The sequence below is a fragment of the Eublepharis macularius genome, chromosome 10 (genome assembly GCF_028583425.1).
Source record: "Eublepharis macularius isolate TG4126 chromosome 10, MPM_Emac_v1.0, whole genome shotgun sequence".
In the NCBI taxonomy this organism is placed as follows: Eukaryota; Metazoa; Chordata; class Lepidosauria; order Squamata; family Eublepharidae; genus Eublepharis; species Eublepharis macularius.
In genome coordinates this window covers 23,755,818-23,774,309 of record NC_072799.1, presented here as the reverse complement: position 1 = coordinate 23,774,309, position 18,492 = coordinate 23,755,818, and the positions used below count along the sequence as shown (strand labels likewise).

At 45.9% G+C, this 18,492-nt stretch overlaps 1 protein-coding gene across 1 annotated transcript; it reads left to right on the top strand.

The window, feature by feature from the left end:
• Nucleotides 1-1,838: 1,838 nt before the first annotated feature.
• LOC129336976 (putative nuclease HARBI1) lies at nucleotides 1,839-3,216 on the top strand. Its single transcript, XM_054990410.1, has 2 exons — nucleotides 1,839-2,366; nucleotides 2,503-3,216. The coding sequence occupies exons 1-2, from the start codon at nucleotides 1,839-1,841 to the stop codon at nucleotides 3,214-3,216; spliced, it is 1,242 nt and encodes a 413-aa protein (XP_054846385.1).
• Nucleotides 3,217-18,492: the final 15,276 nt, after the last annotated feature.

Below are 18,492 nucleotides of genomic sequence, written 5' to 3'. Positions count from 1 at the left end.
CCGCTGCGAGCCGGCCGCCCCATTGGCGAGGCAGGCAGCTGGGATGGCGTGCGGGTGGCCTCCCACCCTCCACCTCAGTTACCCTGCACCGCCTTGGCCACCTGCCATGCCTGGCTGGCCTGCAGCTGTGTGTTGGTGGCGGCAGCGGCGGCAGCATGGGGCAACTGAGTGGGAGGTCTGGGAGGCTGCCTGCTCAGTTGCCCCGTGCTGCCGCCACCAGCACACGCTCCTGCCTGGGCACCTGCGGGTCACGTGCGGCAGGCAGCCGGGACGGCACACAGGAGTGGCTTCCCAGCCCTCTTGTTCGGCCACCAGTGCTGCTGCCACCAGCTCTGCAGTGCGCACCCCCGCCCCTGGTCAGTGCTCGAGGCAGCTGCCGGCACCGCCTCAATGGATGTGCCGGCCCTGACTATAAAATCAGGAATGCACTGGCAGAATAAGTCTGACTCTGCTGCATCTTATCAGTTGCCTGCACTGTGACTGGGTTTGAAATGGGGTTGGCCTATGGGTGCTGCAGATTCCTCCATTTTGAACTGATGTAAATAAATTTGTTATCCGCCCCTGCCTGCGAAAGCGGGGAGGGCGGAATATAAATATAATAAATTAAATTAAATACACTTGGCCCTTTTATTATTCCATCTGAAATTACCGGTTTTCCTTATTCCACATCTGGATGCAAGAGGATAAATTGTGACGATTTCTGAGTTGGCTATTGGCATAAAACGGTACTGAGTTAATGGTCCAGTTGGGACAGACCTGCTCTGTGGAAACTCTTCCAGTGAGACAACATCTGATTATGTTGAGGCGCTCTAACTTCTCACTCCCCAGTCCCTCCCATCTCCTGCTGCCCAGGAAACCAGAACCAAACAATGAGGTGCCCGATTCAATGTCACATCCAAAATCCTCTCTCTGCCCCTGGATGTTGGAAATTATTTTGTTTGAATTAAAGATATCTACTATATTTCCAGATAGGCATAAGTATTAAAGCTACCTTCCTAGCTTTTCGGTACTTTTTCATGAAGTTGTGAACACATGTATCTGGAAGGCAAATTTCCATGCGTGGAATAATATGCTCACACCAGTTATGTTACTACAGCTTGCCTGATGTCATAAACATTGATTCTTTAAAGTGGGAGACATTTTATGTTTTTTTTCAGCCATTCTTGGAGCTGCCTTGAAATTGCCAAAATCTTCACATGGACATCAAGTGGTATTTTGCAGTGGACATAGGTCTAGGCAAAAGTCATTGTCCTCTAATCATTGGGCATCACTGAAAATTTTAATTGCCAAACTGTACTCCTAATAGTCTCTGAAAGTGGATGAAAGAGAAAAGGGAACAAGTAGCTTTATCAGTGGCCGTTTTCACACTACCTCAATTTCCCGCTTTGTTCCCGCCTTTACCAATGCCGCATCTTCAAAATCATTCCACACTCCCATGGAAAACACGTTCGTATCCCGCCATCGATTGTCCCCATCAATCTCAGTAATAGCGGGGTTTTTCCCAATGTCACGTGACTGCTCATGTGATCTTTCAAACGCGCGATTATTTTTTTTGCGCATTAATGGATAACAGCGTTATACCGTTTTATCTAGATTCAAAATCCGCACTCCTCCCATCTTCGAAATGATTGGTTCCCGGCTTAGCCACAAAGTTTGGGTTTATTTAATTGGTGTTTTAAATAGGCGGGCAATTTCAAATCGGAGTGTGGTGTGGTTTGGCACTTTGAATGTTTGCAGCTGTGTAGGTTCGTTCTGTGTACGGAGTACCAGCAATGGCACCAAATGCAGCTCTTTTTCTTCATTTGGCGAGATTTGTTTTGATCCTAATTCAGTCAACCATGCATCTGCATGCAGCATATCTAAGACGTGTACTGCGGAGGCGAAAGCACTATGTCATGTTCAGAGAGGAAATGTCTCACCGGCAGAAGCGGCGGCAAATGCTCGCCAGTCGAAGACGCAGATTTCAGAGAGAACTGTGGCTAGCTTTGGCTGAGGAGCATGTGCCCAGGAAGTGTTGGGTCACCGCGAAAAGTCAGGACTGGTGGGATCGCATTGTCCTCTGCACCTGGGACGATGAGGAATGGATTGAGTGTTTTAGAATGACCAGAGCGACCTTTGAGTACCTCGTACGGATTCTCAGACCACGTCTTGAACGGCAGAAAACAAAATTCCGTGATCCCATCACTGTTGAGAAACGGGTTGCAGTGGCAATCTGGTGTCTGGCCACCGGCAGCTGCTACAGACAAGCCAAAGATCAATTTGGCATCGGCGTTTCCACTGCGGGGACTGCTTTTCTGGAGGTGTGCTATGCACTGGAGGCAGAGCTTCTGTGCAAGACAGTGTGCTTGGGAACAGCGGTTGGAACGGTGAGTTTTTTTTTAAAAAAAAAAAAAAATTGCATCAGCGATATAACGTTATATGACAGGGTACCAGTTTTCATATGATGAGTTCATGAGTCCCTTTCCTCTCTTGACCACAACTTATTTTATTTTCTTGTGGTAGGTGATGGATGGATTTTCCGCCCTCGGATTCCCGCACTGCGTTGGAGCTATAGATGGTTCCCATATTCCGATTTGCGCTCCAGGTGGAAGTCCCGAACAATATGGAAACCGAAAAAATTTTTCATCTATACTTCTTCAGGGTACGGTAGACCACAGAGGGAGATTCATTGACACCGAAATCGGTTGGAGCGGCAAAAACCACGACGCGTTCGTGCTCAGGAATTCTGCCATATGTGCTGCGATGGATGCCGGGACATTTGTTCCAGGAAACCCTTGCCTGCATCTGGACGGTGTGACGGTGCCACCGATTGTCATTTCTGACGGCGCTTATCCAATTAGGAGATGGCTTATGAAGCCCTATGGCACTCATGCTGAAACTGAGGCACATAGGAACTTTAATCGTGCGCTGTCTCGCGCTCGCAATGTGGTGGAACGCAGTTTCGGGCGTTTGAAATCAAGATTTCGTTGTTTAGCTACACGGCTGAACTGTAGAGAGGAGAACGTGGTAACGGTGGTTTCTGCCTGTGTTATACTTCACAATATCTGTGAGGAACGTGGTCACCAATTGCTTGGTGATCGCGGAGATCCAAGGCCAGTTATGGTGCCTCCAGAGGAGGATGCTGTCCTGGAACAGGACCGGTCTCACCTTGAGGAGGGGAAAATTGTCCGAGATGCTTTGTCAAAATTCATGTATAATAACAATTCAAGAATCTAAATCTCTGTTAAAATCATTATGAGCTTATGTCCACGTTGAAAAAACTTACTGTTGACTATTCAAAGTGTTTCTAACTGGTATCGCTGTTCTGCTACTGTTGAATAAATTCTGTATAATTATGAAATGAGCCCACCCCCCTTTTCTCATAACGGTTTTTCCAATGGTGAACATGGCTTGGTCACTCAGACATTTGGGGCTGTCAAGGCTAGTTAACAGATCTTTAGAGGACAACATGAAAAAGTGCTATGATGAATTGTCACTGTTGGACTGATGGGACTGATAGACTGAAGGTGTGATCAGAGATGGGTTTGTTTAATGTGTGTTCAAATTATAGAACTCTTTACATGACGCAAATTAGTCCTCCGAAAAGTGGAGGCAGCGGTATTGTGCAGCCCCTGTTAACAGCCCCTTGGAATACATCCCTTTGATCGGCAAAAAATAACTTTCACCACACACCGCTTTTCCTTGTGGGGGACTGAAAACCACTCTCACATTTTGGTTATGGAACATCAAACAGTGTGACACAGTCCAAACATCAACACGCCACAATGACCACACACGACAAATCACAGAACACAGTGAAACAGGCTTCGACAATCCAGTTTAGGGTGGGCCGAGATAGAGGGATTATAGCAGCCGCGGGAACATTTAATGGCGCATGCTCACTAACATTTTATCTTTTGATCGGTATACCATTATTTGGGCAGACAAAATGGCCGGCCGTAGACGAGGTGCATTTTGGAAGGACGAGGAGGTGGAGACTCTCCTCTCCCTTCTTCTGCAGTCTGGAAGAGCAGAAAGACTGATGAGCAGCACCCATCTGCCTACAAGGGCCACCTTTGCCGCTGTTGCTCGAAAATTGAGTGAGCGCGGTTTTAGGAGAACAGGGGAGCAATGCCACTCCAAGTTCAAGAGGGTGAAGTCATCCTTTTTTGATGCCCTAGAAGCCTGGCAAGGCATTCCCAGGCAAAGCGGCAAGCCCCCTTATTTTGCATCGATGATGCGGCTGTGGGAGCATTCGGGGCGGCCGAGTTGGCGGGACCGCAGACATGCTTGTGAGTTGGAATGACATTGATAACAAGGTTTAGATATTATTCTTCTCAAAACAATGTTTACTGAAGACCTGGGGCGAAAAGTTGGCAATGCTCATCTTTGTCTGCAATTAATCCACACATAAAATAGAATTGGTTGACTGATAAATGTAACACTGTGCAAAAGCTATGATCCCCAGACTGGATGCGTTGGGTTCAGACAGACCTTGCAAGTCTGTGTCTTATGAGTGTTCCCACGTTAACACATTGTGCATGAACAATGCTTGAGTTTTTGATGAAATCACACCATACCATGAGAGTACAGATCACAAAAAATTATTTGTGCTTTTGCTATTTTGCACAGAGTTTCCTCTCTGCCTAACACAAACGATTTTTCCCTTAAGCTCTCCTGCGAGGAAGGAGGAGGAGCGGTGAGGCAAGGGAGAATGAACAGCTTCCCATGGTTGAGCAACAGCAGCAGGCGCAGGTCAGAGAGCATGCTGCAGGGCAGGAGGAGCAGGATCCCGCAGCATCCATCTCTGAAACTGGTAAGGGTTAATTGCACTCTGCCACTGAGTGTAGCATTAGTGTTTAGCTTTAATCACCAAAACATTGAAAAAGATCTGCTGAGACTGAGAGACTCACAAATAAGGGTAAAGTAATGCTGGAAGACCTTGTTGTCATTGGTTCTTGCTGCATGTGCACAGCCGGTATAGCCAGCTTCTCTGTGATGATCTGTTCATCTTGAAAACAACAGTTATGTCATCAAGAATGAACACAGCTCTCAATAAAACCCACACTCCAACACCTGTGTTATTGATGACTTTCCATTGCCGGGAGAAAACATCTCTGGGGTTGTTGTGCCCCAAGAATCAGCCCCTTCCTCCTCAAGCGGAGAAAAGTCAACTTTAAAGAAGACCACGACCCTTGAGGACATTGGTGCAACCATTGCTTCGTTGGAGACAAGGGTGATTCAAAGTAGTGAGTATCGAGACCTCAGAAACCAATGCGTGATGCCTGTCTGTACTTTTCCAAAGGATGCAATCATACTACTTAGGGCTTAGTGATGTGTTTACCACTGGCATCCACTATACTAACATTGAGAACACAGTAACTGTGATGACCAAGCATCAATGCATGTTGTTTTTTACAGATACAAAAGCATGGTTGACAGCTTTGGATTTCTGGTGGCAGCATTAAATCAGCAAATAACAATCATGTTCAAAGACAAGTAACTCACAGGTTAATTCTTTTATTAACAGTGGCAAAGTTTGAGAAACGGATGGGTCGAGTCGAGAAACGGTTGGCCGTGCATGGACGTCATATCCGCAAATTACAGGCAGCAGATCGGGAGAGACACAGTCAGAGTGCAACTACAGCAACCAGTGTGCTCGAGCAGTGAATTTTTTTTCCACATGCCAATCTAATTCTTCTTAGGTTTGAGGATTAAGTTGATGCTGACTGTCTTCATCAGTGATGTTTATTTAAAAAAAATTATTAAGGTTTACGGTTAATGTTACATGGTGTGCATTTGTTTTGTTTGTTAATAAAACCTTTTTTTAACTCAAAGCATCTGCTCATTGTAATAAGAAAGGTTTTTTAAAAAGGGGACAATTATGGTGGAACAACAGGTAACAGATGTTGTCTGGTGAATATGTTGAAAATGATTAAAGTGTGAGCCGTTCCCTCGCTCTCCCCACACAAGAACGTCTGGGATTGGCTGCCCTCTCAGGTTGAATGTTGCATGGTGACCGAGGGGCTGTTGGATCACCACCGGTGCATCCTTTTTCCTGCCCCAGAAGAGCGGTACCTATGTTGCTTAGTGCATTAACCGCATCTTTCAAAATGTCAAAGTTCTTGGTGAATGCGTCCTGGAATAGAAGCCTCTCCTGTCTGTTCTCAGTCATGAAGTCCTGGTGCCATTCTCTGGCCTCCCGATGTTCCCTACGCCTCTCCTCCATTTCGCTTATGTGCTGCTCTTTGCTGTGGAACATCAATTTGTCCGCTACAGAGTAGAGTGCAGAATTTTTTCTTCTCTTTGTTCTCAAGCTTGACAAACGAGTGTCAGGAGAGAGCTCGGCGACAGGTCTAGATGTGGTTCCTGAAACCCAAAGTCAAAGAAAAATTTTTGTTATTGGATGTTGATACAGCAGGCATGACACACACCACACACACTTTAGCTCATGCTTCTGTACATTTGCTGTTGATGGTTGCAGAAACTCAGAAACAGGAGCGGAGCACACACAGAACGACAGTTTTCGCCACTGCCCCATTCCTGCTTAGGAAAATTTGCCACACACCTTTTGCACCGGCTGGGAATGGCAATGAGGTCCTGACAAAGAACCCCCAAATTGTATTGTCAAAGGCTTTCACGGCCGGAGAACGTTGGTTGTTGTGGGTTTTCCGGGCTGTATTGCCGTGGTCTTGGCATTGTAGTTCCTGACATTTCGCCAGCAGCTGTGGCTGGCATCTTCAGAGGTGTGGCACCAAAAGACAGAGATCTCTCAGTGTCTCAGTGACACTGAGAGATCTCTGTCTTTTGTTGCCACACCTCTGAAGATGCCAGCCACAGCTGCTGGCGAAACGTCAGGAACTACAATGCCAAGACCACGGCAATACAGCCCGGAAAACCCACAACAACCAACCCCCAAATTGTTGCCACAATGACCACAATTAGAGAAATTACCCTCTTGCTGAGAACGATATGGTGGATGCACGGGCGATTCATTCTCCTTGTCCAATCGTGGGTTCTCCTGTTCTGCTATGTCATTGATGTTCAATGTATCTGAAAAGAAGTGGATGCTGCCAATGAAGTCATCTCACACAGTGAAAAAAATCTCCTTTTTGTCTTCAAAGGAAGCCAATGTAAAACGATTCATTCACACAATGCACCAGCAATATGACATGGACGGGACATCTCTGTCTCGTGTTTTAACATTCTTGCTTTGGAAATAGCAATTTATGAATTGTCAGAGATTCATTCAATGGTGGATATGCCCCCTGTAGCCAAATAATCGCATAATATTCACTTTAACTGTCCCAGAGAAAAATTTATTTCGTTGGTTGACGGAAAGGTACAAAGAGTCTAGGTCTCTCGAACTGATGAACCAAAAAAGGCATATTTGTTTTAATGGCAGAGATTTAAGTCAGGGCCAGATGTGGTCGACAGGGATGCATGCATAAAGCCCCAAGCACCTGAATGACAAGGCACAGCCATAGTGACTTCTGCACATGACAGGGGAAGCTGAAATCAAAACATGTCTGTGGGACACCATGCAGAATAGAGAATACCCAATCATGGTGTTGATGCTCGTCGGCAACACAAATCATCGCTATCTAAAAAGAGGGTTTTTAAGTTCTCATCTCTGTAACCCCAACCCCCCACCCCCCTCTTCAAGGTTTTGCTATAACGATGAGCTGACTTACCGATATGGTTTGAACGATCCTCCAAGCCATCGATTGTTGCATCCAGTTCCTGAGAGTCTTGGCTACTCTCTCTCTCTCTCTCATCCTCGATTTCTGCAAAAACAAAAAACAACAATTGGCTATCCCCAACCCACCCACCCACCCACACCACCAGAGATGGCATGGGTGCACTGTAGCCGGAAAGGCTTCATCCACGAAAGATCCCAACGTGAAAAACCATACCATAAATGACAGGAGTTGATGTGGCGAATGCCTCAGGGAGCATTAATTCGAAGTCGTGGGAGAAGAGCTCCTCCGAACCTGGCTGTATCTCAACAACATTCCTCCTTGGCTCCTCTATGACCTGCAAAACAGTACTGCGGGACAACCTCTTCGGCCTGACGCTTGCATCGCCTCGGAGAATGTTATCCAGCTCTCTATAATACGGGCAAGTTGCGGGAGCGTTTCCAGAACGATTGTTGTGAGCGACTACCCGCTTATATTCTAAACGCATAGTTTTTGTCTTGGTACGGCACTCTAAGGCTGACCGTTTATGCCCCCTGAGTGCCATCTGTTCTGCCACCTTCACAAAGCAGTCAAGGTTCCTGTGAGAAGTTCTTAGCGCTGCCTGGATCTTCTCCTCTCCCCAGCAGCTTAGGAGGTCCAGTATTTCCTTTTCTTTCCATGTGGCACCCCTGACTCCCACCGCCTTACCGTGCTCTGTCATCTTGTCATCAAGCTCCCACTCCTTTCGTCTGCAATGCACAGCTTCGCTTTTTTATCACCCCCAAAATCAACTCTTTCAGATTTTCGCGCCAAACGATTAGGAGCCGATGCACACCTTTCACCATTGGATCCCTATGCGCATGCTCAATCTGCATAATGGGCCGTTATTTTCCCGCTCCAAAAACCGAAAAAAAGCCCCCAGTCGTATAATGAAAGAAAAATTCCTGTCTCTTGTCCTTGATGTCAGGAACAGAAACAACACAATCAGCAGACATCATATTAGACCAAATCTAGAAAATCACCCATTAAACATATTGATCAAAATAACGCAACAAACGCTTAACTGTTCCATTGGTCAGTAAACATTTTTCTATTACTCAATCACGGTAAACCGGAATAACGCTATAAAGTATTAATTTTTTTTTAAAAAAAAAAGGGTATGTTGGACATGGTGATCGGGCCGTGCCACCAACAGCGGGGGAAAGAAAGTGAAATCAAAATTGGACGACAGTTGAAATGAAACCTATTTTGTGGCGAGACATGAAAAAAACGCTACAATTGTGTTCACATTTTCGGGGAAAAGAGCAGAAGAAAGCCGTCATACACCGGAAGAAGCGATAAAGTTTAAAGCGGAACAAGAGGTGGGAATTTGCGGGGCGTTCACGGGATGATCGCGAAGAGGTGTAGAAAATCCAGCAAATGATGAGACACAAACGGAAGCATAACGCAACAATGAGGTGGTGTGAAAAAGGCCAGTACTGAGTGTGTCTTTAGGATGGAAGACATAAGATTGACTTCAAGATGTAAAAATGTAAAGGAACACTTAATTTAATTTAATTTATTACATTGATATTCCGCCCTCCCCGCATCAGCGGGCTCAGGGTGGATAACAAGAATTCAACATATTAAATATCACTAAAAACTTCAAGGGGTATAGTCAGAGAAGAAGGTCAGTTTTGAAACCTGTGAAGGGGGCATTGAGCCCAACGTTTTTTCCTGCTTGCGGCAGGGCACTTCCTATGGCAGAGGTGAGGGTGGACGTTTTTACCAGTTCTCCCTTCTCCCTTCAGAACACCGTGTAATTAAACGGGGAGTGCAGTCAATAGTATAGCATATGCTTTGCATACAGAAGATCTCAGGTTCAATCTCCAGCTAAGAGGACTGAGTAGTAAGTGATGTGAAGGATCTCCACCTGAAACTCTGGAAAGCGGCTACCAGTTAGAATAGACCATGCTGAGCTTGCTAGACCGCTGGTCGGAACATGTCTTAACTAAGTCAAACCACTGGTCTGTCAAGTTCAGTATTGTGCCCAGTTCTGTTCCCTGGGCTTTCCCAAACCAAGGTGGAAAATTGGGGGGAGGGGGGGCTCAGTGGGCTGCAGGATGAGGGGGTGGCAGGAAAGTTGTGTTCCACAAGTAGAGCGCCCCTTGCAGTATGGATACATCCCACCATCCATTCCTAACATGTTTATTAGAAATAGAATTTGTGTTTTTCGAGTTATCTAATTTTTTTTTATAATAATCAAGAGACCTTGAAAGGAATCATGGCGTTAATTCACAATGACCTATGAATTATAATGCTAGAGGAAAAAAGTGGTTTAAATGAAACACATTTGGCCTCAATAAAATCACCACTTTTAGACATTCTTTTCTTTGTTCCTTGGGAAAAGCAATTTGATAAGCTGCAGATTTGGGCCATGAATCCTGCACCTGCTCTAATTCACCACTTGGAATCTGTTTTATGTCTTCTACAAAATGTGTGAGAATATTTATGCAGGCCCTCACTGTACATTCTGTTCTCTTTACTACTCCAGAATGTGTCTGCCTGCTTTCAAATTCTATCACTTCCACCCATAATATATCCAAAATACCATCCGAGTTCCCTCCTTCCCCTAACAACAAGTCTAACATAAACTTCCTCAAGTTCTACACATCTGATTATTTGATAGTTGTGATGTTTAAAATCCATCACGAAGGACTAATGACCTTGCCTTGTTATCCTTTGTATGCCTTCCACTATCATACTTTCTTTACAATGAAAAGTGGGAAAGTCACCCAACAAATGTATGGATTTAGTCAACTGCCTTATTAAAATGGTATAAATACCACACTATCTTACCACTGAGAATCTTTCTGGCCATAAATAATTAAACCAAATGATTTAAATGAGTTTGTGTGGCAGCTTGAACAGGATCTGGTATAACTCTTTAAACTGTCTTTTCAATTGCCTATTTTAATTATGTGTGCTAATTAAGTTAATAGTTTTGCATTTTATCTGTTCTTCTTACCCTCTTTGGGTCCTGATTGTGTCAGGTAAAAGGCAAGAGTTAAATTTTTTTAAATGATATCCCTCAAAAGGTTTGAACCTGAGGACAGGATAAATAACTCTTTTGATCAGTCTTTTTCCCATGGATGGAGAACTCCAGTGGAGAAATTTTTCCATCACTGGAAGATTTACTGCAAAGAGTCACTGGGTCCTAACCATTGCGACTAATTGCTGCATAGGTCTGACTGGTCCATCCACATCTCTATGATTACTTGAAGGAACACATACATTGAAGCTGTAGTCCTATATACCCTTCCTTGTAAGCCTCATTTTGCTAAATGAGATGGACTTGTGAATAATCCCAGATGGGATCATGGACCCACAGGTTTTTCTTGAAGGAATTATTTTGTTTTGAAGCATTGTGTCTTTGACCCCCCAAGAGCCTGAGACTCAAGACTGACCATTTAATCTGGTTTAAAGATCATTCATGTTATTCGGGCAGCATTGTTTTTCCAAAATTTTAAAGGATGTGTGTGTCTGTTTTTGCTTACTGGATTCTTAAGAGATTTGTGTTCTTTTTCCATTCACTATCCTGTCCTTTGAGTGTGCATCTCATACAAGCCTCCGTGCTTTGGCACCCCCAAGGTCATATTCTACGCTATTCTTTCAAAGCCTGGGAATTCCTGAAGCTTGCTTTTCTGTTTCCACAGCGTTGCAATAGACACCTGTTCCAAATGCAACTGGAAAAGCTTGTCCGCATCCAGGCTTCTAGTTTCTAGCCAACAAGAAACCTTTTAAAGGCTTAAGGCAAAATACTGTGTTTCATTTTGCTAGTCTGAAGCTTTTATGAGATTTAGCACCATTAGGTCCCTTGCTTGATAGTCAAGTTTTGCCAAGAGCTCCAGAATGTATTAACTTCAGGAGAACAATGAGCAAAATATACGCCGGAGCTAGAGTAGATGTGACCCAGAACACTTACCCACACTCCAGTGCAACTCTGCATGATTAAGTGCTCTGACCTTGCATTAGGGTTGCCAACTCTGGTTTGGAAAATTCCTGGAGATTTGGAGGCAGTGCTTGACATGGGTGGAATTTGGGGACAAGAGGGATCTCAGTGGGAATGTGATGACACGATAGAAACGGCCACCTGGTTTCTCTTTCCTTCAGAGGAGCTGATCTGTGCATACTGGAAATGGTAATTTTGAGAAGCTGAATCCCATGAAGAAGGAGGTCCTGTACTTGGACCATGGGCTGCGGGGGTCAGGGATCCACCTCCCTGCTTTCAATATGCCTGCTCCAGCAGGGGATACCTCCTTATCAGTGGAGGCCCAGATCACAGCAGTTGCGTGGTCTATTTTTTTTCATCTTCAGCAAGTCAGGCAGCTGGCCCTATACCTTTCGACCTGTGACCTAACAACAGTGATCCATGCAATGGTCACCTCCAGGTTGGACTAATGTGATTCTCTCTACACAGGGCTTCCCTTGGGTCTGACCTGGAAATTACAACAGGTCCAGAATGCGGCTGCACAAGTCCTTACAGGTATTCCATATAGGGCATGAATTACTCCCATTTTGCAGCAGCTACACTGGCTTCCCATGCAGTTCCGGATCAGATTCGAGGTTTTGGTTTTGACCTACAAAGCCCTCAGCGGACAGGGACCAGCATACCTGAGGGATCGCCTCTCGCCGTATGCAGGCTGTTAGGCGGGTGCTGCGGGTACCGCAGGGCTGGAGGGGGCGCCGGAGGGGGTGCTGGGGGTGGAGGCATGCGCAGCACCGCTGCCAGCCAGCCCCGCGCCGCTGCCGCCACCACCACCACATGCCCCTGGGTGGGCGCAGCAGCCGTGGGCCAGGGATGGCAGGTGGCCGGGGCGGTGGGTGGAGCATGGGCAACCTCCTTGCGCCGCCCCAGCCACCCATTGGCGAATGGCCCTGGTGTCACTGTGTGATGACGTCATCATGTGATGACATCATTGCGCAGCCCAGGGAGCGGGGCTGGCCGTATGTACCTCAGAGAGGGCTTAATCAGCTGACAAACATCTACTGGTGGTCCCTAGCCCCAGGGAGGCTAGACTGGCCTCGACCAGAGCCAGGGCCTTTTTGGTCTTGGCTCCAACCTGGGGGAACTCTCTATTGGTAGACACATGGGCCTGCCAAGATCTTTTATCCTTTCAGCAGGCCTGCAAGACTGAGAGCGGGAGCACAAGTGACGCCTGACACAGGTTGGACACCTGCCAGCTTCCCTCAAGTTTTGATGGGAAATGGAGGCAGCTTGGTGGAATGTTGGACAGGTGACAGTTGAAAAGTCCATTGGATGCAATCAGAGAGTCAAGCTGCAAGACCAGGATGCCTACATTTCCCATCAAAACTTGAGGGAAGCTGACTAGTGTCTAACCTGTGTCAGGCGTCACTTGTGGTCCCTCTCTGAGTTGCTCTACCAGGCATAGGGTTGAGGCCAGTCATGTATTAGGGCCGTATTAAGCCATGGACAGGCCTGTAAGGCTTTCAGATGTTTCGGGCCTCCTCCTGCACTTCAATCTTTCACCTCACTACAGCTGACTGCTTGACCCTGGTAAGGTAGGTACTACTAGACTGCAGTACATAGCCCTATATCCATTTTGAGGGTCTCCTGAAGAATTCTATTCACAATTTTAAAAATAATTTTATTGTGCAAGCAGAACTCTTCAGGAAAGCATGTTTTGGGGGTATAGTTGTTCAATACTACAATATTTTGAAGTGAATAAAAATTTTATTATTTATTAAAAATATATAATTTGTGGATAATTGTTTTAATATAAGAAACAATTTGTTTCACTTCAATAAAGAAGCAGTTAATTATCTTATTAATAGAGGTTATATAAGAGAATCAATTAATTGTAATTTATGTGGTGTGCCTCAGCAAAAAAAATTGACAGGCCACTACTCCCTGCAGGGCCCCTAGGCTTCAGTCTAGTCAGCCTTATGAATAATTCAGCCCTATCCTGCATCCATCTTGAGAGCCTCCCTACCAGTCTCTTATTGGGGGCAGAGAGGGTATAGTTATCTGGCCCCTCATGAGCTGTAATGGGGGCAGCAATGATGGATCCCCCCTGTGCACTGTTGGCAGGGGAGGGCTGCACTATTCGCTGTTTTGGAACTATTTTTTTTTCAATAATTGATGTTAATGTTGTTTTTATTATGTTTTAAAATGTATTGAAATTGTTGTAACCCGCCCTGAGACTGCTTGTGGAGAGGGAGGGCTAGTGCCATGGGCCAGGTTGGGCTCAGTGAAAGTGTGGACTCCTCAGCAGGAGAGGAGCCTTGTGTAGCCACCCTGACTCCTCAGGAGAAGAGACGCTTCCTGTAGCCAGCCCCAATGCAGCAGAAGCCGGTGATCAGGAAGAACAGCTGCTGGCTAATCAGAGTCCACAGCCAACAGCTGGGGCAGAGCCACCCACCGCATTAAAACCATTATGAGCATTTTCATTGAGGCAGACTTTTGAGATTGGTTTGGTTGCAACATTGTATACAAGAAATATGTGCCTGTTGAAGAAGTGATCACGAAATGGGGTGAAATCTTATATGCTGGCAAATCCCGTAGGCGTGGCATATGAAGTCTGACTGCACGTCGGACATTTGTTTTCCATCATCCTCTGCATTCTTCATACTGCACTTACTTTTGGACGTTATAGCCGCGTCTGTTTTTGGATGGTTTCCTTCCAACCACCCTTACTGTCTCTTATTTATGTGAGTGCCTGCGTGCACCCTGATAGTTTCTGTCATTGTATTTTTTGGATTACTTGTGAGGAAGTGCCTGCGTGCACCTTTATATTGGTATTACTCCTTTTGGTGCCTGTGAGCACCTTGGATCTGTATTTATTGGTATGGTTGTAGTTTATGTATATACAATTTGATGTTTAATTAGTACACACCATTTTTGATATTTATTATATTCACACTTTTGATATATTTCTGTTTCAGTGGTTTCATTGTGTGCTTATTGTATGCTTTTCATTTTGAGGCTTCGGTTTTCTTTTTTCCTTCCACTTCCGTTTGTACCGGGGCTGCCCCTCCTTTGTTTCCGGGGCAGAGCCACCAGCACCCTCCGGCCCCAACACCACAGCGGAAGCTCAGCCAGATACTTCCAGCACCACAGGCGAAGGCCAGCCAGGGGCTTCCACCTCCCCAGGTTTGCCCACACCCAAAGAGCACTGCAGACACAGGCAGAGAGTGGAGCTGCAGGAGAGTCAGCGCAGTGCTCACCTCCTGGGCCGATGCCAGCTGTTTGGGGATAGCAATGATGAGTAGCATCAGGATAGAGCCCAAGCAGCTGGCTGCAAACCACACCTGGCTATAAAAGCCAGCCTAGAGGAACTGTCAGGTGTGGAAGCAACGTGTTGGATTCTTGCCACTGCTGTGACCACGTCTTTGAACCGTGCCTTGCAGCTTTTGGACCGTGCCCTGTCTCTGCCTGCATCTGACCTGACCTGACCGGTAACTGACCTATGGACCTCCTGACTTGAGTTTTGGACTTTGGACTTACCCCTGGATTTGGACTTGTGCTCTGACTTTGGACCGGGTTCTGACTACTCTGCTTGGACTGGCCCAGCCCTCAACAGCTAGAAGCCTAATAAATGAAATGAAATGACTTCCAGACCACACCTGGAGGGTGGCAACCTTACTCTGCACCTTTCCAATCAGCTTCCTTTGAAGGGTACATTTAGCCACATTTCTGCTTTGGGTGTTACTGGGTCATTCTGTCTCTGAAGTACAGAAGCAATAATCGAAAGCTGGTCCAGCTCAAGCTATTGAATGCCATTTTCCCATGCTGCCCTAGCAGGGCCTAAGGTGGGGTTCAGAGTAAACTCAGGTGGCACTTCCCTTGCAGCCCACCTCGAGTCCCAGCAACACTAGAAAAATAGGCATATTCTCTTTTGCAGCTCCAATAATGTCTAAAGCTTCCAGGCAGCGGTGGCACCAGTACAGGAGGTGACAGCATAATAGGGTTCCCAGGTCCCTATATCCTCCCAGTGGGAGGGGGGACCCAGTACTTACCAGGAATGTGTTCTTAGCGTGCACACAAAGCGTTTGATCATTTGTTTGAGAATCGACCGCAAAGGAAGTGTGGGAGCACTCCCATGCACAATGACATCACTTCTGGAAGTGACAGAGCAGCCACTAAAGTAACTTGGACAGCGAATGATCCCAGCTTAGAGACAGCTACCCCTTGTGTCTCTGCTTCAGCCAAAGATTCAAAAATTTTCATTTTGTAGTGCTCTATTATATTTAGGGATGCTGTCTACAAACCTTGGAGCAGGATAGGTTTATCCGGCACTGACTTCCCATCTCTAGTCCCAAGCATATGCACTGCTGCCATGTTTGATCGGTGAACATACTGTGTTTGACAGCTTCAGTCATCTATGAGCTGAATATGCAGTTTGTTAGCTAATTTAATTTAATTTAATTTAATTTAATTTTAATTTATTATATTTATATTCCGCCCTCCCCGCTTTCGCAGGCTCAGGGCGGATAACAAATACAAACACCATTAAAAACATTTAAAAACATTAAATAATATATTTAAAAACATTTACAAACATTAAATATTACAGTTCATGCTGCATAGTGGTTCATACATGCCTCTGTGTTCGCATAGGGGTGATGGTTTAACCCCCCCCCCTTCACGGGGGGGGGCACTGCCCAGCGTCAGCCATATGCCTGGCGGAATAGCTCTGTCTTACAGGCCCGGCGAAATGCAAGCAAATCTTGCCGGGCCCTTGTCTCGCATGACAGAGCATTCCACCAGGTCGGGGCCAGGACCAAAAAGGCCCTGGCCCTGGTCGACGCCAGGCGGGCCTCCCTAGGGCCAGGGACACTTAAAAGATGTTTTCCACCAGAGCGGAGAGTCCTCCGGGGCTCATATGGTGAGAGACGGTCCCTCAGATACGTCGGTCCCAGTCCGCGTAGGGCTTTGTAGGTTAACACCAAAACCTTGAACCTGATTCGGTACTCCACTGGCAGCCAATGCAGCTGGCGTAGCACCGGTGTAATATGCTCCCACACCGGTGCTCCAGCAATGACCCACGCTGCTGCATTCTGTACCAGCTGTAACCGCCAGATCAGGCCCATGGGAAGCCCAGTGTAGAGCGCATTACAGTAATCCAACCTAGAGGTGACCATTGCTTGGACCACTGTAGTCAAGTCACGGGGAGATAAATAAGGGGCAAGCTGCCTGTCCTGCCTAAGATAATAAAAGGAAGACCTGGCAACTGCAGTGATCTGGTCCTCCATCTTCAGGGAGGAATCCAGAATCACCCCCGGGCTCCTAACTCTCGGGGCCAGTGTAAGTGCTGCCCCATCAAGTATAGGAAGCCGGGGTCCCAAAGCCATCTCCCCACGACCCACATACAGGACCTCCGTCTTCGTGGGATTCAATTTCAGCCGACTTTGTCTCAACCAACCAGCCACAGCCTCAAAAGCACACTCCAGGGCATCAGGGCTGATCCAGGCCGCTCGTCCAACAACAGATAAAGCTGGGTGTCATCCGCGTATTGGTGACACCCAAGCCCGAAACTCTGCACCAGCCGGGCGAGGGGCGCATATAGATATTAAATAATAATGGAGAGAGTATCGCTCCCTGTGGCACACCACATACCAGTGGCCTACGAGATGACACTCTCTCCCTAAGCGCCACTCTCTGTCCCCGATCATGGAGAAAGGAGACCAGCCACTGCAGTGCTGTCCCCTGAATCCCCACATCGGCAAGGCGGTGGGTCAAAAGCTCATGATCGACCGTATCAAACGCTGCTGACAGATCCCACTGTCCCACTGTCTGCGCCAAATGGCCATCAAACAACTCTGCAGGTACACAGCGACTTTGGTGGAGGAGTTTTGTTTCCTTGAGCTTGTGGTGTTTCACTTCCTTGCCTTGGAGGTGGTATTACATTTTCAAAGTAGATTATATTATTCTAATCAGGGTCACGGATGGTTGGGGAGGGAGACCTCCTAGCCTTCCTCTACATTGCTCACCAGCCCACTGATGGCCGGCAGGGGAGAAAAGTCTTTAAGTCTTACACTGACGTAATTGGAATAATGGCACAATAATATTTCCAGTGATTACCCCTGTTATGTCTTTGACATGAGATGGATGAGATATTCTGGGATTCAGACAAAATTTACAAAAAATAGGCTCTGTGTTTATAACCAGCAAGTAGACTATGACTCAAACCATTGGATGTTTGAGCATCTTTAATTATATTCTGAGACAAATAATTGTTGCACTAAGGTCTAGAAATAGAAAAAGAAAGAAATGCACCACTTGGACAGTAGAAGTCCACAGAGGTTATTTTATTTTGGGTTCCTAAGGAGATTACAGATCAGCAATGAATGAATAAAATAAAAATGAATCAACAATATTGTCTTTTTTTCAGTAATTCATATGACTTCTTTTATTATAAGGTTTCTTTTACTGAACAGCCTGGAAAGTGTAAGAAAAATCCTTATAAAATTGCACTAAGAAGTAATTACAGCCACTTTTCAATGTTTAATATCCTGTCCCATTAAAAAAATGTTTTTTACAAGATGTTAAGGGCAATGAAACCATGCTATTTGCTAAATGATCGACAATTCTTGAATTTCATCCCAGAATACTTTTTCAGTTCCTATATTTGCTGACATGTTGAGTAGTAGTACTACGAATCAAACTCCAGCTTTATATATCTGATTTGTTACACTTGGAACAAATCATGCAAAGAAAATTGCACCTGAAACAGATTTCATCTTAATAAAAATCAACAGCCAAATTGTTTTCTCATTAAATTAATTTTGATTTTTAAAAAAAGCATATACGGAAAGATCCGGCTGTATGCCC

Excerpts from the sequence above, each read along its gene's own strand:
- LOC129336976 (XM_054990410.1), top strand. The coding sequence starts at position 1,839 with ATGCATCTGCATGCAGCATATCTAAGACGTGTACTGCGGAGGCGAAAG. Across the intron at positions 2,367-2,502 it reads TGGGAACAGCGGTTGGAACG|GTGATGGATGGATTTTCCGC; the intron begins GTGAGTTTTTTT and ends TTCTTGTGGTAG.